The sequence below is a fragment of the Microtus oregoni genome, unplaced genomic scaffold (genome assembly GCF_018167655.1).
Source record: "Microtus oregoni isolate MIOR12 unplaced genomic scaffold, Mior012 000025F_ref0000491, whole genome shotgun sequence".
Classification (NCBI taxonomy): Eukaryota; Metazoa; Chordata; class Mammalia; order Rodentia; family Cricetidae; genus Microtus; species Microtus oregoni.
The window spans coordinates 19,272,452-19,297,191 of NW_024543084.1; the positions used below are offsets into that span (position 1 = coordinate 19,272,452).

The 24,740-nt window shown below is 39.8% G+C and overlaps 1 protein-coding gene across 1 annotated transcript; it reads left to right on the plus strand.

Moving 5' to 3' along the window:
• The first annotated feature begins 514 nt into the window (after window positions 1–514).
• LOC121462971 (complement C5-like) lies at window positions 515–18,927 on the plus strand. The gene is made up of 9 exons (XM_041674963.1): window positions 515–634; window positions 944–1,136; window positions 3,444–3,606; window positions 9,892–9,962; window positions 10,269–10,360; window positions 13,474–13,556; window positions 14,205–14,267; window positions 14,601–14,801; window positions 18,268–18,927. The coding sequence occupies exons 1-9, from the start codon at window positions 555–557 to the stop codon at window positions 18,285–18,287; spliced, it is 966 nt and encodes a 321-aa protein (XP_041530897.1). The 5' UTR covers window positions 515–554; the 3' UTR covers window positions 18,288–18,927.
• The last annotated feature ends 5,813 nt before the right edge of the window (window positions 18,928–24,740 follow it).

Below are 24,740 nucleotides of genomic sequence, written 5' to 3' on the forward strand. Positions count from 1 at the left end.
ACTTGTTCTGTAGACTAGTCTGGCCTTGAACTCACTGAAATCTGCCTGCCTCTGCCTCCTGAGTGTTGGAATTAAAGATTGGTCAAAATCATTCTAAAACCATGCATTTAAAATAAAATCCAGTTGAGTCTTTCATCAATCTCAGAGAAAAATGAAACCTGCCAGAATCAAGTTTGAAGGTGGCAGGGTGTCAGCACAAAGGACCTGGCTGAGACATGAAAGTCAGAGGAAAGCAGCTCCTGGCTCCCAGCGCTGAGCCTTCCTGCACTGTGGCAAGCACCCAGGTTAGGACCCTCTTCTATTCATAAAAACACGTCCCTGGGTCTAAGTTGATGTCAAACACCGCTGTCTTTATTACTGGAAATGACAGGATGGTAAAACATGTTTTGTGTTTATTAACATACCCTCATGTGCCCATTCCTGATTTTAACTTTCTCACTCAGAGATTGTATTCGCTGACGTTAATAATTAACCAGAAAACTAATTTACCCAAACTCTTCAACCCAGTTTATTTAAAATAAAAGTAGCGTCAAGAAGTTCGGGCTCATGGGTTTATGCCACTTTACACCATGGGCCTTTGGGGAGCACTTTGCTTTTTAATTTTCCTGGGCAAAACTTGGGGACAGGAACAAACGTAAGTAAAATGAGCCATCTTCACTTTCCTGGGCGTCTTACCTGTGGTGAGTGAAATGGAGACTTGGGTTGTATCGATTCGGTAATAACTGTCTGCTTTTGACATAATGAGTGGGTAGTCTCAGCTGACCATGAGAGCAATGGGCATGTCTGGATTTGATGAGCGGCTAGCAACATAACTGATCCCTTGAGACAGCTACCTGTAACAATGACAGACTCGTTTTCTAGTCAGCAAAAATGCAGAGTAAAATACCAAAAGTATAAGAAAACCTGCAAAACAAACGAAACTTTTCTTTTACAATTTAAACAGCTTCGTCATATCAGCACCCAAAGTCTTCCATGTCAGAGCATCTGAAAATGTTGTAATTCAAGCTCATGGCTACACTGAAGCATTTGATGTGACAATCTCTATAAGAAGTTATCCAGATAGAAAAGTGACCTACTCTTCAGGCTGTGTTAACTTATCTCCAGAAAATAAATTCCAAAACTCGACACTATTAACAGTATGTACTTATTCTTTGTTTTTTTAAGTGTTTTTGGTAAAAGTTGTGCAACACTTGAACCTTGGTAAAACTGTAGTCGTTACTGTTGCTCCATAGCTGTGTGGTTGTAAGATGGTAACAGGGGGAGTGATGAGTGAAACCCCAAACTCTGTGCAGAAAATTACATTTGATTTTGAGCAAAGTGCGCCCTACCCACATCCTTAAAAATAAACTCCTCTCTGTGACAATGTTTGGAGATGAACAGGAAATATCTTGAGGTGAAATTAGAAAAGGGAACTGCTAACTGAATGTGCACACGGGCTGTTGGGTATTTGCTAAAGCTCAGTATTCTTCAGCTCTACACATAGTTCCCATACTGGGGGACTGCTGAATGCTAGAGCCAGCAACTCTCTCTGGAAACACACAAGGGTAGTAGGGACAAACTGCTTAAATAACTGTCGTTCATTGAGACATCTCTGCTCAGACTGATTAGAAACTTCTTTATTTTGTGCATGTTCATTGTGGGTACTGATGGATTTCATAAAGACAAACTCCTTTAAGTGTGATATGTTCTTTGACTGTATTGACCCCTTCACCCCACCTTGTCCACTCTCCCTTTTCTCGTCCTCCTCGTATGTCACGTGTGTATGTACACAATCTTTGTGTCATGTGCACATGTGTGCACAGTGACAGAAAACACGCAGTATATGCCTTCTGAGTCCTGCTTCTTTCACTTTCTATAGAGACCTCCCGTTGCATCCATTTCCCGGCAGTTTTGTCCTTTGTGGCTGAATAATAGGTATCGCATTTCCTGTGTCCACTTAGCTGCTGATGGACAAGAAGACGTTCTCCATAGCTTGGGAGTCGTGAACAGTGCAATGATGAGGATGATGAATAGTGCAAACCTCTCTCACCACGTTGGCTTTTATCCCTCCTCAGAGATTCCCAAGTGCTGCAGCTGGGCCAGAGGTAGCTCTATGTTTAGGAACTCCCACACTGGTTTTCCTTCTGCCTGCACCAATTATCACTCCATCTGCAATGCATAAGGCTTCCCTGCTCCTACATCTTCCCCGGCATTCTTGGTTCTGTTACCATTCTCAATGATAGCTGTTCCTCCTGCAGTGAGATGGAATCCCAGTGCCATTGGCGCTCTCCAGATGGTAAGGATGTCAACAGATTTCCACATGTCCACCAGTCCTCTGTGCTTCTCTGCTTATGAACTGTGTGATCGTTTCATTAGCCAATTTATTGCCTAACTTGCTTGGACTTTTGTTTGTTTTAGTTTTAGTACTTAGTTTTAAAAGTTATTTATTCTAGAAATAATTTGTCTCAAAAATACTAACATTTTATTATGATGTCAGACTATGAAGGGATTTTGGCAAAACTAATTTATTTTTATTGTTCCTACAGTGGTTTTAATTAGTTTTGTTGTTGGGTTATGCTATAAAACAGATTTTTACAATTCTTACCTGGATAAACTTGAAGGCAAGATTTTCCTACTCAGTTTCTGTAGTGCTATACAGTGATATTATTATTATTGTTGTTGTTGTTGTTGTTATTATTTACTGTTTTCCGACAAGGCTTGGAAAGAAACAACCTGGAGTGGTTTGCCAGAACTGTTGATCTGACTCCAACAAGACAATTTGACATACAAGATAGAAATCTTTGCTTGTAACAATATTCTAATAGCTTTGGCTGCTCAGGAAGAAGTTACGTAGACCAGGCAGGACTTGAACTCACAGAGATCTGCCTTCCTCTGCCTTCTAAATGCTTCGATTATATTATGCACCACTACAGGTTTATTACTATTTTTTTTTACCATTTCCTGTTAATGGGTGTTTGGCCTACACGTGTATTTGGGCACCACAGCATGCAATAACAGAGGAGAGAAGAGGAAGTAGGATTCCTGGAAATGGAGTCAGGTGATCTGAGCTGCCACTTGGGTGCTGGAAACTGAATCTTTGTCCTCTGGAAGAGCCACCAGTGCTCTTAACGTCTGAGCCCTGTCTCCAGCGTCTCTATAAAATTATGCAATGCACAAACTCAATTTTGCAGCCTTTAAACCCAGCACCTGGGAGGCAGAAGCAGGAGAATTTCTGTGAGGTCAAGGTCAGCCTAGTCTACAGGAATTAGTTTCAGGACATTTCCAAAGCTACAGAGAAACCTTGTCTCAAAAAACAAAAACCAAGCCAAAACAAGCAAACAAAAAGCACGAACAAGCTAGATTTGGTCTTACAGTTTGCAGTGGTTTTGTCTCTACAAGGTCAGCACGCTTTAGGACTTCACAATCACACTTTCACACCGTCATGTTTGTTTGTTGCTTTTCAGATTCAGGACAAACAGTTGTCTCAAGGACAAAGCTCATTTTCATATGTGTATTTGGAAGTCGTATCAAAGCATTTTTCAAAATCTGAAAAAAGGCCAATCCTCTATGACAATGGCTCTCTCTTCGTCCACACTGACAAGCCTGTGTATACTCCGCAGCAGCACGGTAGAGTATCTGATGCTTCTTCCAAGGGAGAATGACATAAAGATGTACAACTTTGAACATCTGAAATTGAGTGTAGACCAGTTTCTACCTAACTCAAGAGAAACTCAGATCCTCATGACTTATATTTTCACATAGCATTTTCACTTGTAATTTATAATGGAATTAGTAAATTAATAACATAACCAATGATTACTTTATCTGTCCTGTCAGAGAATTTATTCATCAAAAATAGAGAAGACATGATTGCAAATACAATTTTGGCACTGGGAAATAATATATCCTAAGATCTTCTATTTAAAACAAACTTGGATTCAGTAGGTAGTTCCAAGGTTGGAAAAAGAACCCCTGTGTAAAGGTTTAGACATCTGTCAGAGACTAACGTACATCACAGAGGTGCCCAAGTGCTGATTGTCCACAGTGAGTCACCTGAGAAAGTGTCTGTTATGCATGGTTTCATATTCATAGTTTTCCTGTTGAGGGGAATGGCAGGAAAGACACTGTGACTATGGAAAATCTACATTTCCCCCCAAGAACTACAAAGGAGACATAGGAAAAGTCAAAATTGCTTGTAAACCTTCTATCTTTCCCCTGCTAGTTGCCATCTCTGGACAATTAGAGATGCATTTATGGAAGATGTACATTGCAGGAAGAAGCAGGAAGGGTTTTCATTTATGGTACTTTGGGGGACAGATTGGCAGAGGCAAGAGGGACTGTCATGTTTTGTTTTGATGTTTAACTTTGTGCACAGTAGCGACCTTCTAATTTCGGTGGATGCTGGTGATGTCCATGGTGAGGTGAATGGGGTTGTATGACGGCATGCATATCAGACTTGGTCACCAGTCTTATCTCATTGTCAAGCACAAAGCAGGCACTGCAATTTAGTCATAGCTTCAATACGCAGATTTTATTGATCTTGCCTCTGATACACTAAGATTAGTATTCTAAATTAACTAAAAACTAGGTTAGAAACTATGCAACTAAAAGTCACTGAAATTATAATGATAAGGTAAAAATTTGTTACTTCTTTTTTGCTGAGTCATGCGGAGACTCTGTCCTGTTTGTACCTGTGAGTGTCATTGGAAGGTGACACTAATATTCATGTTTTATTAGTGAGGTTTAGAGGTTAAGATAACCAGGAACAGGAAGGGGAAGCAGTGAGACAAGACCATAGTTTTGAACATCAAAACCTGTGATCATAGGCTTTCCACAGGCAGCTAACAGCTCCTTCTTGACTCCTCGATGACGCAGGCAGGTTTGTCATAGACGGGAGGGAGAATATGAGGTGGTGACAGCACTGAAGGGAGGAGAGCACAGGATGTGGGCGACCTGCTCATCATACTGGCTTTACCTTGTTACCTTGCAAAATGGGATTTCCTGGGACATCTCCGTGGAGTTACACAGTAAGAGCCAAGAGTTGAAGTGGGTTGGGCTTAGGGCACTATTTCTGTTTTGGTGTGCGGACCAAGACTTGGCTATGACTTGAGTTAAAAACCCTTGAAGACTGAAAATGTGTCACTGTGCCCCTGCAGAGCCAATAGCTCTACCAGTATGTTCAGCTCAAAAGCAGACAGTGCAGCTTAGCAACCACATTTCTGAGCCTTGGTAGGCACCCTGATCCTCCACATCTTCCTCCTCCTGTTCTATTTATTTATTTATTTATTTATTTATTTATTTATGATTTCTGTCTCTTCCCCGCCACCGCCTCCCATTTCCCTCTCCCTCCCCCAATCAAGTCCCCCTCCCTCGTCAGCCCAAAGAGCAATCATGGTTCCCTGCCCTGTGGGAAGTCCAAGTACCACCCACCTCCATCCAGGTCTAGTAAGGTGAGCATCCAAACTGCCTAGGCTCCTACAAAGCCAGTATGTGCAGTAGGATCAAAACCTAGTGCCATTGTTCTTGAGTTCTCAGCAGTCCTCATTGTCCACTATGTTCAGCGAGTCTGGTTTTATCCCAGGCTTTTTCAGGCCCAGGCCAGCTGGCCTTGGTGAGTTCCCAATAGAACATCCCCATTGTCTCAGTGTGTGGGTGCACCCCTCGCGGTCCTGAGTTCCTTGCTCGTGCTCTCTATCCTTCCGCTCCTGATTTGGACCTTGAGATTTCTGTCCGGTGCTCCAATGTGGGTCTCTGTCTCTGTCTTCTTTCATCGCCTGATGAAGGTTAATATCCAGGAGGATGCCTATATATTTTTCTTTGGGTTCACCTTCTTGTTTAGCTTCTCTAGGATCACGAATTATAGGCTCAATGTCCTTTATTTATGGCTAGGAACCAATTATGGGTGAGTACATCCCATGTTTCTCTTTTTGTGTCTGGCTTACCTCACTCAGGATAGTGTTTTCTATTTCTGTCCATGTGCATGCAAAATTCAAGAAGTCCTTGTTTTTTACTGCTGAGTAGTACTCTAATATATATATTCCGTACTTTCTTCATCCATTCTTCCATTGAAGGGCATCTAGGATGTTTCCAGGTTCTGGCTATTACAAACAATGCTGCTATAAACATAGTTGAGCATATACTTTTGTTGTATGACAGGGCATCTCTTGGGTATATTCCCAAGAGTGGTATTGCTGGGTCCAGGAGTAGGTTGATCCCGAATTTCCTGAGAAACCGCCACACTGCTTTCCAAAGTGGTTGAACAAGTTTGCATTCCCACCAGCAATGGATGAGTGTACCCCTTACTCCACAACCTCTCCAATTATAAAATGGGGCACTGAGCTGAACAGAGAATTCTCAACAGAAGAAGTTCAAATGGTCAAAAGACACTTAAGGTCATGCTCAACTTCCTTAGCGATCAGGAAAATGCAAATCAAGACAACTTGGTTCCCGTTCACCCTTGCTTTTGTATGCTCAGGCAGCTGTCTCTCAGTTCAGAAAGTGGCAAGTCCTAGAGAAAGTGACTTGGAACTGAATCCTCCTCTAGCAGTCCTGATTCATACTTCCCAGTGCTGACAACCCAGTTCTCCTGATACTTTTAGGCATATTCTAGAAAAATACCTGTTTGTGTAGAAATTTTATGATCTGCCAGTTTTGGTGCTCACCCTGATTCCACCTTCTAGTATGTTGGCATGGAACTTCAGAAAAATTGACTTTTCAGAATAAATCTGATTGGGCAGAAACCGCTTAGGCTTACTCTTGAGTGTCTCCTTTTGGTATAGATTGTTTCTGGACCAGTTTGTCTAAGTCCTGGCTCTTCATATGAAATGTTATCTTCACTTCTTTGTATATTATGTATAAATTAGAAATGAAACGTGTGAATAACATTGTATGAAATAAACTTGGTCTTGTGTTTTTCTCTAGAAAAAAAAAAAGACAACTTTAAGATACCATCTTACACCTGTCAGAATGGCTAAAATCAGAAACACCAATGACAGCCTTTGCTGCCTCCTGTTCTATAGCGCTCCCTGATCTCAGGTCCGGGGCTGTGTTTTAGTTGTACCGTTCGGTGCTGGGTAGCCATGGTCACACACTATCTGTATTTAGAGTAGTTGTGAATCTATGTAGACAACACACAACCCTCATGGGGGAGATTTTAAAGGCCTCCTACACGCAAGAACTGCTATAGACAGTCAGTGCTGCTCAGAGAGGGAGGCTGGGTTTACCCAGGGAGGAGCCCCCACAGCTGATCCAATCCTGAGCAGTCCACCCTAAGCACATGCACATAGGAATAACACTAAATCAACATGTGTGTATGTGTGTATGTAAATATAAAAATAACAGGCATGCAATTATACTATTCATGTATGTAATTCAAAAAAATTAAAGACTTTAACTTAAAAGATATTGAGCACAAAAAACAAAGACAATGAAGATATTCTAAGGGATCAGATTCAAATTTATAAAGATTAAAAACTACAATAACAGAGAAGAAAATACATGAAATGTTGCACTATTTTTTTTTCTGTGAAACACTTTTTTGTTGTTGAGAAAATAGGGTTTGTCTGTGTAACAACCCCGTTTGTACTGGAAATCACATAGTGCTAGACCAGACTGACCTTGAACTCATGGATATCATCATGCCTCTGCCTCCCAAGAGCTGGAATTGAATGTATTTGCTGCCACCTGGTTCTGGGTACCTACTTCCAATGTGTATGAAAGAAGAAGAAAATTAAGCATGAATCAGCTGTGAGACCCACAGCATTTAGAGAGTGGAGGGTCTCACAGGGCTTGGTGGTGTGTGTTCCTGACCCCAGAACCAGGGAGGCTGATGAGAGGAGGTTGTGAATCACAGGCTATCCGGGGCTACTTAGGAAGGAAACAAAGAGACACGTGTTTCCGGACAGAGTGCTGCCTAGGATGTGCAAGGACCAACAGTTCTTCAATGTCGCCACTAGTCTTTTTTTTTTCTTTTTTTAAATATTTATTTATTTATTATATATACAATATTCTCTCTGTGTGTATGTCTGCAGACCAGAAGAGGGCACTAGATCTCTTTACAGATGGTTGTGAGCTCAGGAGTTGAACTCAGGACCTTTGGAAGAGTGGGCAATGCTCTTAACCACTGAGCCATCTCTCTGGCCCACCACTATTCATTCAAAAAGGAAAGAACAATAACAGGACCTGGGGCAACAGATACAACAAAATCACACGATCACAGCATATCACAGGAGGAGCTAATTTGGAGCCTTGCTGCTTTTCATAAGCAGGAGAGTGTATGCATTCTGAACCAGACATTAGTTTGTCCCTTGACCCTCCAGCCCTAATGTAAGGCAGTATTGTATGTTTTCATACAACCTACAGTGGAGCTCACTCTTTTGTTTTTATGAAATTCCCAATACATGGAGGTCTAATACCAGAAATAACTAATTTTACACTATTCACATGTTTCCAGCAGGTAGAACATAAGTATTTTTATAAGTTATCTTTCCTATTCACTACAAGTAAATCACGAGGACTTAGGTTAAAATGAAAGAATCTTTAGTAATATATATGTTTACCAACATCTTTCCTTTAAATATGAGTTTTTATCTTGGGGCTATATTTGATTTTTAACAAGATTTATCTCATTGAAAATGTTTTTAAAATATATTATTAATCTTTGACAATGTCACTCACTGTATCTTAAATCATTTTCACCCTGATGATGTTTGTTTCAAAAATTAGAATAGTCAGTCACAGTCCAGCTGGCCTTGGTGAGCTCCCAATAGATCAGCCCCACTTTCTCAGTGGGTGGGTGCACCTCTCGTGGTCCTGACTTCCATGCTCATGTTCTCCCTCCTTCTGCTCCTCATGGGACTTTGGGAGCTTAGTCCGATGCTCCAGTGTGGGTCTCTGTCTCTATTTCCATCCATCGCTAGATGAAGGTTCTATGGTGATATGCAAGATATTTATCGGTATGGCTATAGGATAGGGTCATTTCAGGTTCCCTATCCTCAGCTGCCCAAGAAACTAACTGGGGACATTGCCCTGGGCACCTGGAAGCCACTCTAGGTTCAAGTCTCTTACCAACCCTAAGGTGGTTCCTTTAATTAAGTTATGTGATTCCCTGCTCCTCTATCCAACCTTGTTTTATCCCCAATCATCCCATTTCTCCAAGTTCCCCCCATCCTCCCCTTCCCACTTTTCTCTTCCCTTCTCCCCTTACCCCCATCCCACCCCACCCCCAAGATCCCATTTTTTTTGCCCAGTAATCTTGTCTATTTCCCATAGCAGGGATATTAACTATATGTTTTTTGAGGGGGTTCACCTTCTTATTTAGCTTCTTTAGGATCACAAATTATAGACTCAGTGACCTTTATTTATGGCTAGAAACCAATTATGAGTGAGTACATCCCATGATCTTCTTTTTGGGTCTGGGTTACCTCACTCAGGATAGTGTTTTCTATTTCCATCCATTTGCATGCAAAATTCGAGAAATCATTGTTTTTTATGGCAGAGTAGTACTCTAATGTGTATATATTCCACACTTTCTTCATCCATTCTTCCATAAGGACTGTGACTGAAAAAGCACGGGATAAAACCGGACTCTCTGAACATGGCGGACAATGAGGGCTGATGAGAAACCAAAGACAATGGCATGGGGTTTTGTTCCTACTTCATGTTCTGGCTTTGTGGGAGCCTAGCCAGTTTGGATGTTCACCTTCCTAGACCTGGATGAAGGGGGAGGACCTTGGACTTTCCAAAGGGCAGGGAACCCTGACTGCTCTTCGGACTGGAGAGGGAGGAGGAGAGAGGTGGGAGGAGGGGGAGGGAAATGGGAGACTGGGTGGAGGCAGAATTTTGTTTTTCAATAAAAAAAATTAGAACAGTCCTTGCTCAACAAGGTTTTTGACAATATCACTTCTTCTGCAGTAAAGGTTGGCGTTCTTTCGCTGGGAGATGCCTTGGAGCCAGTTACACGGGAAACTGTCTTAACTTTCATAGTAAGTATGTGCTTAGTCCTGTGATGCTTCCCTCACAGATGGATGCACTGAGCAGGGCTGTTCCCGTGCAAGAGCTTTCTGGTCATATGAACAAACTCTTCCTGAGTTCTTGCTTGCGGTTCTGCTTCTCCATCCAGAGTTGAAGCAGGGCAGCTCCTCCCTGCACAGCGTCATCTCCTTACAACCCTGGCCTCCAGTACTGTGGCCAAGATAAATCTCTAGTCTTCCAAAATTACCTGGTCACGGGTATTACTTTGCAACAACGAAAAAAGACTTAAGGTGGGCATGATTTTTATTTCTCTAAAGGACCCTGAAGGATCAGAAGTTGACAAGGTGCAAGGAAACAATCTTACTGGAGCTGTGTCTTTTCCTGACTTTCAGATTCCTTCTAACCCCAAGTACGTAAAAATATTTCTTAATAACCTTTATTTCTGAAAAAAAAGTAACAAACAAAAAACCATGTTGAACTTTTGTTTGTGGGGCAGAGGAAAGGTTAAGTGAGCACCTGCTCTGACCAAGGACAGCACACATGTTGCTATGTGAAGCCTTCCAAAGGATGGTAGAAGTTAAGCCCACTTCTCAGCAGAACAGAAATGAATCCCAGATACCAGAGCACTGCCCAGGAGACCAGGAGTCTCGGATTTCCAGCACACCTTCAATAGAGAATCCCTTAGATGTAGGTATTACCAACCAGCCTCAGCAAATAGCAAAACAGTAAACAAATACACAGATACACACACACACAGAAGAATTTGCCAAAATTTCTCACCCATTCTTTTTATAGAGAAAGCAATCAATTTAGAAGAGAAAACAATCTTCAGTTGTCCTTTTTACCTTTTCACCCTAACAGAGTGTCCATCTCTGAGCAGAGGGTGTTAGGTTATGGTCTATTGGGAGAGCACTTATGCCTAGCAGGTGCGGAGATTTAGTCATAACGTGTGTGTGTTTGTGTGTAGGAAATTTTGTTCTATTTGGGTTCATATGCAAGGATTAAGATCATGCTCATACAGAGGTTTATAAAATACATGTTTAATGAGCACTGCTTGTGTGTGGAACTCACAATAAGAGAGCAAGCTGCCAAATAGAAGTCAAGTGCTCACAATCCCTGTTCTCAAGGAACATAGAGCACAATGTCTATGACAAGGGCAGCTATACTGTACTACTCTATACTGTACTGTACTATACTGTACTGTTCTTTATGGCACTGTACTGTTCTTTATGGTACTGTACTATACTATACCATACCATACTGTACTGTACTATACTATACTGTACTGTTCTTTACTGTACTGTACTATACTATAATGTTCTATATGGTACTGTACTATACTATACCATACTATACTGTACTATACTATACCATATTATACTGTACTATACTATATTAACAAGGGCAGCTATACTATACTGTACTTTACTATATAAGGACACCTGTACTACACTGTACTATACTGTATTATACTATACAAGACAAGGGCAGCTATGCTATACTGGACTATATACTATACTATATAAGGACAGCTATACTATGTTACACTATACTATACTCACTATACTATACTGTGTTATACTATACTAGACAAGAGCAGCTATACTATTCTATAGTATAGTATCCTTTTCCATACTATACTATAGTCTACTATACTGTACTGTAATTATACTATACCATACTATAGTATACTGTAGTATTCCATACTGTACTATACTGTACTATATCATTCTATTCTATATTATACTGTACTATAATATTCTATACTGTACCATACTGTATTATACTATAGAATACAAGACAAGGGAGGCTATACTATACTGTACTGTACCATACTACACTGTGCTATATTATTCTATACTATACTGAACTATACTATTCTCTACTATACTATAATGGACTATACTATACTGTACCATAGTATAATGTACTATCCTATCCTATACTGTACTATAATGTACTGTATTATACTATATTGTACTCTACTATACTGTACTGTACTGTACCATGCTACACTACACTGTACTATACTATACATAGCTACCGCAGACATTTCCAGTAGAAACACTTTAGAGTCACTTGTCCTGTGTCCTCTCTAAGGGAAATTGTATTTGGCTCATTTTGAAAACATTTTCTGAAAATCGTGGACTGAAGTTGGGAGGCTGAAATAATCTGGATGATTTAAAATTATACAATTTCTTAAAATGCCATAGACCCCCTAGTGCAGAATTGAGTCTGCTATGTTATGATTCTGATTTCCCAGAGGTCACCTCATGCCAGCAATCCACTGGAATCCATCAGACTCCACTCTCCCGTCTTAGCAGCTTGGTGTCTGTTGTCCTCTATGCACAGAACACATTCTCCTTCATAGTTCTCGTCTCTGGGACATGGGAAAATCACACTTTGTACAAATGCCATCCCTGGATATGATGTAATGTCCTCTTCACTCTCCACCTCCTTGTCCTGTGTATTTTCTCTTCTTCTCCATGTCTTATTCATTTTTTGTTTATCACTCCCTCCCCATGTTAGACCCTGGGCTCCTTAAGATCAAGGCTCTTGTCCATAGTGTTCATTTAGCTCAGCAATTCAGCATCCTTGGTCCTCAGTAAATACCTGTTGAGCAAGGACAATAGTCATGACAACCGTACTATCTCCTCCATTGATCGCATCCCCTATCTGCATGGTAGATACGGTTTTTCTCTTTCCCCAGTGATGTGCAGTAATTTGTATGAAATAAAGCTGCTCAGAAAATGTGTGAGAATCTGAACTGGTGTGGATTGTTTGCTATAAAGTCTGCGGTTCGTCTGTATTGATCTTTTTTAAATCTCATTGTAGTACTCACTAATTTTTTTTTTGTTTGTTTGGTTTTTGGTATTGGTCTTTCAAGACAGGGTTTCTCTGTGTAGCCTTGGATGTCCTCACTCTGTAAACAGGCTGACCTTGAATTTGGAATGGCACCCCCCAAAGTCTTGGAATTAAAGGCATGAGCTCCCACTGCCCAACCCCACTAACTATTTTTGGAAGAAGGTTATTGGACAGGTTATTTTATGCTTTAGACCACCCATGCTTAGTTTTCTAATAAAAATTTGGTCATATGCGGTGTGGATTTCACCATGGTATGCCATCTTTCCAAACATATTATTATAATTTTTTTTACTATGTTGTGAATTTAACATAAATTCCTGGATTAATTATATATTGAAGTTGTTTCAGTTCTCAAATAAAAATTGCTGTATTTACGTAAAATATGTAGGAAAAGATACAATACAAAAAATCTAATTGTTAAACAATTTATTTTTTTTAGAAATGTTCAGTTATGCCTACTTATTTTTAAAATATCTTTCGTCCAAACTTTTACTTTAGTATATGTGAAAGTGTTTGTGTGCATGCATGTATGCATGTGTATATCTACATGTATATACATATATTCTTACCTCCTTAAAACAGAAATTACTAGAGTTCCTCTTGATAAATTAAAACTCTTTGATAACCTCCATGATTTCAAACATCTCATTTCCACAGATACGGTAGATGGACGATTCAGGCTAAATTTAGAGAAGACGCTTCCACCAACGGAACAACACACTTTGAAATCAAAGAACACGGTAATCTTCAACCTAAGACTCGTTTATAGAACGTTAGTTTTCTCCCAGTAATTCTTTTCAGTAATATAGCTAATGCAAACCACTCCCAGGTAGGGATGAGGCCCCGGGCCAGGGTGGTGGGAAGTCCTGGTGGGGTATTCGGCTAAGGAGTCAGTGCTTGTTAGAGGTTGTTTAGAGGGACGTGATGATGTGGAAGAGAATACCATCGTGGGGCTGTTTTAGAAGGATTTTATGCCTTCCACACCCCCTTATCTCTCACAGATAAAGCTTACAAAATAAATCTCACGTCAATAAGTGATCTGCAGCAAGAACTGAAAATTCAAGGTACTCTAACGCTTTGGTGGCTGTTCGTGAGTCTGAGATCAGGTCGCCTGTTAATCCCGAGGAAGCCCACCGGCCCTTGTGGATTCATGTTCTTCATAACAGAACTGGTATAGTCCCCAGGGGAGCCTAGCTTATGGGGGATCTTTCTAGGCTCATGATTTTAGGAAAAATAAACAATTAGCGAGGAGTCAAGTAGTTAAGTCAACAAACGACTTAGTTGAAGAGTATTATGGGTCATATTGCAGGGACAAGACCTATTTTTAAGTAATATAACAACAGTATGACACTGACCACTCTTCCCTATCTCCATTCTCCCGCTCATAGATGAAGCCCAAGCCGTGATTCTCCAGCCTACAGATTCCCTGGAACACAAAATAACAGAACAAGGTAGTCCACAAGTTGTATAGCACTGCGGTTACTGCATTCAAGACCAGAGCAGAAGACACGGGGTTTCCCTAATTGCAAAGCAGCGGGCGGGGAAAAGATGCCTGTGGAGGTTCAGTTCACCCCTCAAATGATCCTTCACACAAACTCAGAATTTCATTGGCCAGGTCCTTACCCCCCAAAAAGCAGAACTTTATTATTTCCTCACCTAAAATTATGTAAAATGCTTGGTTTCCCTGATTATCTGCTGAGGGAGTCCTTTGATGGTAGAGAAATTGACGCTTGAAATTCCTATGACTGTTGGTGGTAAGGACACACGTATTGACATCGTTTCAGCTGCTACATATAAACATCCGGTGGTAAAGAAGTGTTGTAATGACGGAGCCAGACTTAGTACCTATGAAACCTGTGCGCAGAGAGCAAAACGTGTGAAAACAGGCCCGCGCTGTGTTCAAGCCTTCATTCAATGCTGCACCATGGCAACCCGGATCAGAGCTACAGACACCTTTAAACATGTCCCTTTGGCAGGACACCATCGTAAGTATTGTTTTTCCTATCGGAACTTTCCCAAACCTGGGTAACTTTGTGTAAATTAACTTCTTCAAGAAAAGCAGTTTTCATGTCCTACTTACAATTAGATTTGAAAGGCAGATAACTTGCAATGCCCAGAAGGAAGCCCTGTTGTGTATTTGGGGAACTGGAAACAGGATAGCACCCTCAGAGAACACTAGTCCAGAGCCAAGACTCAGTGGTACCGAGGGCCAGCTCACTATGCAGACTCGAAGGAGACTGAGAATCTCCAGTAGATAAAATGCAATGATTCTGTCACATTACAGTCAGCAAAAGTTGAAATCTATTTCAGTGTTAGCATTAGTAGATGTTTCAGGATGAAAGAACTTTCTTAATGTTTCCAAAACTACAGAGACTCCTTTTCTATATCGTCTTTAAGAAAACAAACAAGCAGAAAGAAGCCTTCTGATGTTCTTCTGAATACTTTCAATTTTTAATTATTTATTTCATTTGGGAGATTTTGATATAATCACATTATTTCCCCCTTTCCTTTGCCCCTTGTAAAGCAGCCCATAAATCCCTCTTGCTTTTCTTCAAAACCATGCCCTCTTTTTTCATTGTTACACTCATATGCGTATATACATATATTCCTAATATAACCTTAGTCTGTACATTTACATGTGTGCTTTTGGGAATAACCAGTTGCCATTGGATGAGCAGTCAGTGTGCTCTTCCCTGGGGAAGACTCTTTCTCCTGCTCCCAGCATTCCTCTGATAGTGTAGTTCTTTGTGTAGGGTTGGTACCTGGTGGTCTTTACCCCTCACCCTGGCATGTCTATTGCTGTGTCCTTGCAGGTTTATTGTTCACATTGGGGGAGCCATGTTGGGGAGACTGTCTGGTACAGCCTCTGGCATTACTAGGAGATAAAGTCTCGCAGTAAAACCTGATCCTCTGACTCACAGCTACCTATGACCAGATTGAGCCCTCTTCTAGCAGCTGAGAGCACCTACACTTGTGTGCACATAACCACACTCAGACACATAACATACACATGATTGAAATAAAATAAATCTTTAAAGCAAGAGTAAAGTGTCCATATAAGCATTTGGAGTATGGGGAACATTACATATTTTACATATAGCATTTTATTATTGACTTTTCATATAACCAATGACATAAAGTATGATCTCAGTGACATAAAAGAGGAAACTGAGAATGGAAACTGGTGGAAGTAGCGGTGTATCTAATCTATACCATTATGAACACAATGGTGTATCTAATCTATACCATTATGAACACAATGGTGTATCTAATCTATACCATTATGAACACAATGGTGTATCTAACCTATACCATTATGAACACAATGGTGTATCTAATCTATACCATTATGAACACAATGGTGTATCTAACCTACACCATTATGAACACAATGGTGTATCTAATCTATACCATTATGAACACAATGCTGTATCTAACCTATACCATTATGAACACAATGATGTATCTAATCTATACCATTATGAACACAATGGTGTATCTAATCTATACCATTATGAACACAATGCTGTATCTAACCTATACCATTATGAACACAATGGTGTATCTAATCTATACCATTATGAACACAATGGTGTATCTAATCTATACCATTATGAACACAATGGTGTATGTAATCTATACCATTATGAATACAATGGTGTATCTAACCTATACCATTATGAACACAATGCTGTATCTAATCTATACCATTATGAACACAATGCTTTATCTAACCTACACCATTATGAACACAATGGTGTATCTAACCTATACCATTATGAACACAATGATGTATCTAATCTATACCATTATGAACACAATGGTGTATCTAACCTATACCATTATGAACGCAATGCTGTATCTAATCTATACCATTATGATCACAATGGTGTATCTAATCTATACCATTATGAACACAATGGTGCATCTAATCTATACCATTATGAACACAATGGTGTATCTAATCCATACCATTATGAACACAATGGTGTATCTAACCTATACCATTATGAACACAATGCTGTATCTAATCTATAACAAACTGAACATGGTGATGTGTCTAACCTATACACTATGAACCTGTTTTGCGTTCTTTTTATTGATTGAACTGAGCAAAAATGAACTGTTATAGAGAAAGTCTTTGATAAACTTTCAGATAACTGAGTTGTAATTTATAGTTATAAGCCTCAGGCCATGTAGAGATGCACACACCTTTAAAATGCAATTCTCAGGTTTGTTTAAGAGGAGCTTTGAGGGGCTGAGAAAAAAGACTTCTAGTGTCTAGAATAAATAAGCCTTTCCTCAAGGGAAGGGGGCATAACTCTTAATGGTGCTGGTGTTGACACAGGCAAACCAGGTGAGACTAGCAAATAAAATTGGAAATAATGAGCATTTATTGGATGGCTTACCTGATTACCCAGCTGACAGTGAATATCACCTAAGGATCAACTGTTTTTATGGAATATGTGGAGCAACTATTAGCATCACAATGACCCCTTCCTATCACCCACTAGGCTTCAAGAGCTCCAAGGTGGCTTAGGGAAACAATGCAATGGGCCAAATTTCAGATGCTCTTAAGTTAAAAGCCATGAGCATCAGTAAGAATATAGCATTAGATGAACATTATTATTTATTTATTTATTTATTAAAGATTTCTGTCTCTTCCCCACCACCGCCTCCCATTTCCCTCCCCCTCCCCCAATCAAGTCCCCCTCCCTCGTCAGCCCAAAGAACAATCAGGGTTCCCTGCCCTGTGGGGAGTCCAAGGACCACCCACCTCCATCCAGGTCTAGTAAGGTGAGCATCCAAACTGCCTAGATGAACATTATTTATTGTTACTGGCTTCTGTAGGTGAGGCTTCTGTTTATTCGATGTTTCAGATTCCTAACCCACTTGACACTTTCTATCTGAGCCCATCATAGCCGTACAAATTTATTTTCTCTAATTATTGTGTTGTGTTTGTATGTATTGGTGTGCATGTATGTATGTATATTCGTGTGTGATGTATTCGTGTGTGTGTGTGCACATACAGAGATGGATGTGCAGTCACACATGTGGATGAAGATATTGCATGTCCTCCTCAATTACTCCCCACTTTATCATTTGAGACAGGATCTCTCGCTGACCCTGGAGCTCCCTGATGTGGCTGGGCCACCTGGACAGTGACCTCCAGGGACATTGTACCCCTGCCTCTCCAGGGCTGAGAATGCAGATGTGCACTGCTGAGCCCACATTAGCATAAGTACCAGGAATCCAAATGCAGGTCCTTTGCTTGTACAGTAAACACTTTACCCATGGAGTGTCTCCCTGCTACTATTTTCCCTAAAGTAAAGAGGGCATTTAAAAAAATTAGGCATTATTAGGGTCATAATAATTTCTGTGACTAATGTTCTTCACAGTAGTGCATGATTTTTTCAATTTTAGTTCAAATGCCTTGAATCTTTTACTTAGGAAAAGAAGAGGCGATCTAACTGCATGGAATAACTAACTGTTAAACCCAGAAGACGGTGCTCACGGCACTGTGGCTGCCACAGTGAATGCTGACACGCTGCCCAGGGAGAGCTGAAGACTCAACAGCACACACTGCTGTGTGCCACCGTGCTACCCAGGTGCCCAGATGTCTGTAACCCTGTATCAGTTCACCACAAACGACCAGATGTGCCAGCAGAGCATGGGAGCCTCTGAAATCATACATATGTGTCCAAGCAGAATATTAAAATCAATAAATTTATTACCCATCTTGAGAAATTGTCAGATGAAATTTTTCCGATGTTGCTTATATCTTAGTTATCTATTTATAACCCTTGACCAATTATTTATACTCAGCAGTTTATTCCTATTCTTCTCCACCTTCATTTTTATTTTCATTTTCTTTTATGTAACTTTTATTTTATTTTAAGACAGATTCAGTTAATTGTTTGTTTTTCATTTAATTTCTGCCTTTTTTGGATTTAATTTGTTGACCATAATAATTTAATACATATAGCCTGGGGTCTGTAGGTCCTAGGATTTTAAGGTTTGGTGGGATGGAATGCCTGTTAGTGGGAAGAGCTTGACTGACCTTGGTTTAATCCTTAGCATTAATAAATAAACTCAAGCTTATATTCTTCACCATCTTGCTGATAGCATGTTTTCTACGTGTAGTGCCCCCATTGTCTGTTTTGTTGTATGTGTTTCTCATAGAATGCTCATTATTAATCAAACCAACAATGAAAGCATAGCTCTTATATCAACGAGCAAAGGGCATAGAAACGAGTGCAATTTTTTAGTATCAGAACGTTATGTGAAATGAAGTCATGCATGGTAGATCACCCATGGGGTGGTTTATACGGAAATGGAATTAAGATAAAATTTGATGTTCAAAATGTGTTGCTTCCTGGTCATGGTAGGTATTATTCAATACATAAATGACATCAATGAATAAGAAAAACTTTGCATGTGGCAAAGACAGCCCGACCACGCATGTGCGTCAAATGTCTGCTGTTTAAGTGATCCTTTCAATAAATTACGGAGCATCAGTGTGCTTCTCCAGCAGGGAAGACCCGGCCAAACTAGAGAAGCAGTTACCTGATTTTGTTACACGATAAGCTGAAATCATATAATTTTAATACCTTGGTCACTTTCTCAATCTTCCCTTTTGGATGAGAGCAGGAATAAAATGCCATAACTTTAATATTTTTCACAAACTCTCTGTGTACTACTTGAAAACACATGAGTAGATACTTGACATCGCTTATTCCATGTCATAAAGCACGAAACACAAATGCGTTCATCAGGGGCTGTTGTGTCAGTCAAAAAACCCGGCTGTCGCCTAGACAGTCCCTGGTCGACTCCAGTGGACACAATTAGTCAGTCTCCTCAAGTCACTGTCATGGTGACCCTCAGTGGAATATAAAACTTCATACTAAGAAACTCAAAATATCCAATATAAATTCCCCCAGTTAGTCTGCCTTCCCCTCTTCAAAACCTCTTCTGCCTTCTCCTTAAACCAGGTGCTGTTGTATATAATCTCACCCTGCTTCCCTTCTCTGGGGCTCTCAATTCCCTCTCTCCTGAATAAATGGCTCAAAGTTAGATTCAGTCACCTTGTGTGCTTCTGCAGCCACAATCACTGAAAAATGCACTTAGCAATAAATGTTCTGTCTCTCTCTCTCTCTCTCTCTCTCTCTCTCTCTTCAAAAAAAATAAGCTTTAAAAAAGAAAAATTACAGCATTTGCAGAAAAATGTGTGAAACTAGAGGTCAACATATTTAATGAAATAAGCCAGTCTCAGAAATACAAAATAAAAGTCTGTTTTCTATAATATATTGTGTTCAGTGTCTTACTTAGTTTTCTCTTGCCTGTAGACTGAGGCTGCTTGTTCATTTCCCAGCCATCCAGACCTGAAATAATCACACAAAAACTGTATTATTACAAACTACTTGGCGTATTAGCTCATGCTTTTTATTAGTTAGTTTTTATACCTTAAATTAACCTATTTATATTAATCTTTGTATTTCTACATTTTATAGTCTACCAGTAAGTTTCCATCCAGTGTCCAGCATCTGTCTCTTGTAGTGGCTACATGGCTTCTCCAAGCAGTCTCTACCAACAATTGTCATGACAAAACACCATGACCAAGACACTTTATAAGCATTTAACATGGGAATCATGATTCTAGGGATCAGAGTCCATGACCATCACTGTGAGGAGCATGGCAGCAAGAAGGCAGACATGACACTGGAGCAGTAGCTGAGAGTTCACATCTGACCCATAAGCACAAGCCAGAGAGAGAGAGGGACAGAGCTGACTAGGAATGGCAAGGACTTTTGAATCCTCAAGGCCCACCCACAAGGACACACATCCTACAACAAAGCCAAATCTCCTAATGCTTCCCAAACCATTGTTCAATCATCTTGGAGCCAAGCATTCAAATATAGGAAAAACACTCATACATATAAAATAAAATTTAAAAAATAGTGTTATGTGGTTGGGCATAGCAGTGAACCCCTGTAATCTTAAACTCTAGGTTAGGCAGGGGGATCAAAACTTCTAGGCTTACCTAGGCTACATAGTCTGTTCCAGACCAACATGTTGGACCTGATGGTATTAGAGTATAGAGTTGATTCTGCCTGCAGTTGGTGGGATGTCCTTGTGTCTTCCCTTAAGAGTTAATCCTCAGGGCAGGTCAAGGCCTGACTTAGTGGATACACTTAAGAAAATGGTTTCAGTTTGTTTTCCTTCCCAGGATTTCTGTCCTACCCATATCCTACCCCACACAGGAGTTCAGTCCCTACAGGTGGTCATACACTTTGACTGGGTCTGCTTACCTCTCTGAATCCCAATTCAGGAAGTGTAAACAAAGATTGCTTTTTGACTTCTCAGCCACCCAGATCCAAATAATCACGCAGAAACTATATTAATTATAGCACTGTTTGGCCAATGGTTTAGGCATGTTCATAGCTAGATCTTATATCTTAAATTAACCCAATTCTATTAATCTGTGTATCACCATGAGGCTGTGGCCTACTGGTAAGTTTCTGGAATCTTTTTCTTTCAGCGACTTCATAGGCTCTTCCGGACTCAGCCTTCTTTCTTCATGTATTCAGTTTAGCTTTTTCAACCCACATCTATTCTGCCCTGCCATAGTCCAAAGTGGCTTCTTTATTAACCAAAGGCAATAAAACATATTCACAGCATACAGAGGGGAATTTTACATCATTTTACATCATCTTCCCTTTTTGTCTAAATAAAAGGAAGATTTTAACTTTAACATAGTAAAACTGTATATAATCTAACAATATATAGTCAAACTGTATCAAGCAAGAATTGCACTTACAATACTTAGTCTGTTTGTATCTGGAAAGTTTTATGTCTAATTTACTTTTAACTATCTGTCTTCAACTTCAGCAAAGACAAAACAATATATAACAAAATGATATAACAAAACCATATATAGTGAAACTGTATCAAGCAAAAATTGCACTTACAATACTTAGTCTATTTGTATCTGGAAAGTTTTATGTCTAATTTACCTATAACTATCTGTCATCAACTTCATCAAAGACCCCAGATGGATATATTACCTAAGTAAACAGCAAGTGCATTGTAAACAACTTCCAAAACTCTAGAATTGACAGAGACATCTTGCTGCCTGGACAGTCATCCATCTTTAGCCTACAGGCCCATAGTATCTGGCAGACTTTTCTATAAAGTCAGTATATAGATTAAATGCCTCATTTGTAAAGTGTTGAAACACTATAGCCACAGCTCGCAGCTCTACTATTTGAGCTGAGTCTGGTTCTGTTCTGCATTGCATGTTCTTTGCCATTAACTACATATGCAGCCCTCCTGTTAGAAGAGCCATCAGTGAAAATTAGCAAAGCATCCTACTGTGGGAGCTCCTTCTGCCAAAAGCCCATTTGGGCGTGGTCTCTTATACTATAAATTCAGCTGTAAAGTGTGCACTCACTTTCTTACCTCCAGTTCTTGCTTCTGGCTGCTAGATTTGGTTCCTGGTCCCTGTTTCTTGCAGAGAACTATGATCTAGGACTGTAATCTGTGAGTCTGTTCCTTAATAAATAACTCTTTATTATACATAATTCTGAACTAGTGTGGGATTATTTTGTAACTTACATCATCATCGGGCACCTGAACGTGGGGTCTAGTCTACACTTTTTGGGATCAGTTTGCCAGGCACATGGCACATTGGGCCCTGACTCTCTTGCCTGTGGCTCTAGTGGACACTCAGACAAAAAAGTCTACACTCCCTGGCTCACAACCCACATGTTGTGGCACATTACACACTGGTCTACCTGCTGCTGCCTGCGATCCCTGTAGTGCACAGTCTGCAACTCACACTGATGAAAAACTTTGAGTTTTCTCTTTATCCTGGGTTGCAACTCTCTGAATCATTTGATCACCTTAATAACTGCTATTCCCTGCTACTAGCATCTGTTGGCCATGAGGCTGCAACTGTGACACCTGCTGGACCATAATAATTATTACACCTACTCCAATCCATTGTAATTGCCTTATGACAGGTAAGACCTGAAAAACTACAAAAATTACAGATGACATAACTACCTTGGAGTTCAATAATTATTTTGCTTCTTCTATGGATGGTATTCTATAAGGCTTATTTGCTTTTCCTTCTACATTCCTTTATTTGATTCTAGGAATTGGTTTTGTTTTTCATGTTATCTCATTAAAAATAGTTTGATAACAGGGCCAGGAATGAGGCAATTTTAGAAACAATACAGTCTTTACAGACTAATAACGGATACCTAGTTGAGAGGATCAATATGATGGACAGGGATAGCATCAATTTGACAAAATTATCTGGAAGAATTTGTTTTGTTGACAATCCTGTGCCCACTGTAAAAAAACATACCAGTTTGGATGATGGAATAGACATGGAAGACGAATCAAAAACTCCAGTAGGAAACAGCATACAAATATTTTGGCAGACTTCTATGATCAAAGACCAGCTCGAAGAATATGTATTAATGACATTGCAATTGATGAATTACTTACTAAACACAGGTGCGGATGTGAGTATAATTACTCCAGAATCTTGGCATCCGGATTGGTTTGATATATATATTGGACATATTCAATTCCCAGGAAATGGAACCCTATCTCAAGGGAAACAAAGCATGAGATGGGTTGAATGCACAGTGCCAGAAGGACAGAAGGAAAAGCTGAGGCCATATGTAGCTACTATTGCAGTGAAATTATGAGGCCCTGACCTATTGTAGCAATGGAATACCCAGGTTAACATTAGTGCAGTCCCAAAAACTTATGTTTCTGGGAAGCATATTACAGGATATTATAAACAAAGAATCACCAGTCATTCAGTTTATACAAGAACCCAAAGCAACTAGCAACCATTCAGAGGTACTAATGGCCTTGCCTTTAAAATGGTTAAATAAGAAACCTATATGGGTTAAACAAATGTCCTTAAAGAGAAGAGAAACTTCGGATTTTAGATCAGCTGGTACAGGAACAACTAGATGTTTACCATATTTAAGAATTAACCAGAATTGGAATTCTCCTATATTTGTTGTTAAAAAGAAATCTGGAATATGGAGAATGGTGACAGATCTAAGAGCTGTCAGCAAGGTTATTCAGCCTATGGATCCTGTACAATCTGGAATTCCTCTGCCTTCTCTATTACTGATAGGATGGACTCTTATAGTTGTTGATTTAAAATATTGTTTCTTCACTATTCTTCAAAAGAAAAGGTCAGAGAAAAATTTGGTTTTACAGTGCCTACTTATGTAGTGACATGGTGCTTCTTAATCCTGGCCAACTAGAACCGAAATAATCACACAGAAACTATATTAATTAAAAGTTGCTTGGACTGTTAGCTCTAGCTTCTTATTAGCTAACTCTTACATAATAATTTAACCTATCTCCATTAATCTGTGTATCACCATGTGGCTGTGGTTACTGTGTAAAGTTCCAAGTGTCTGTCCCCTGTGGGTTACATGGCTTCTCTCTGACTCTGCCCTTCTTTCTCCCAGCATTCAGTTTAGTTTTCCACACCTACCTAAATTCTGCCCTGCTATAGGTCCAAATCAGTTTCTTTATTCATTAATGGTAATCACAGCATACAAAGGGAAATCCCACATCATACTTATAATAGTTATCAGCCAATACATTGTAAGTCAGCCATTGGAAATATTATGCAAGCAATTTCCTAAGTCTATAATTTACCATTACATGGAAGATATTTTGTTATCTGACTCAAATGCAGATACATTAGAAAGAATGGTTGAAGAAGTAAAGAAAGTTTTCCCTTTATGGGGATTATAAATTTTCCTGAAAAAATAGACAGAAGAAACTCTGTCAATAACCTAGGTTAAAAAGTAGTTTTATAGAAAATTAGAACACGAAAGACAAATTAGGAGAGACTAATTGTGGACAGTTAATGATTTCAA

Bases quoted from the DNA above. Each gene is read 5' to 3' on its own strand.
- LOC121462971 (XM_041674963.1), top strand. From the start codon at position 555: ATGCCACTTTACACCATGGGCCTTTGGGGAGCACTTTGCTTTTTAATT. The intron at 635-943 runs GTAAGTAAAATG...CAATTTAAACAG, and splicing joins ACTTGGGGACAGGAACAAAC to CTTCGTCATATCAGCACCCA. The intron at 3,607-9,891 runs GTAGAGTATCTG...CTTCTTCTGCAG, and splicing joins GTATACTCCGCAGCAGCACG to TAAAGGTTGGCGTTCTTTCG.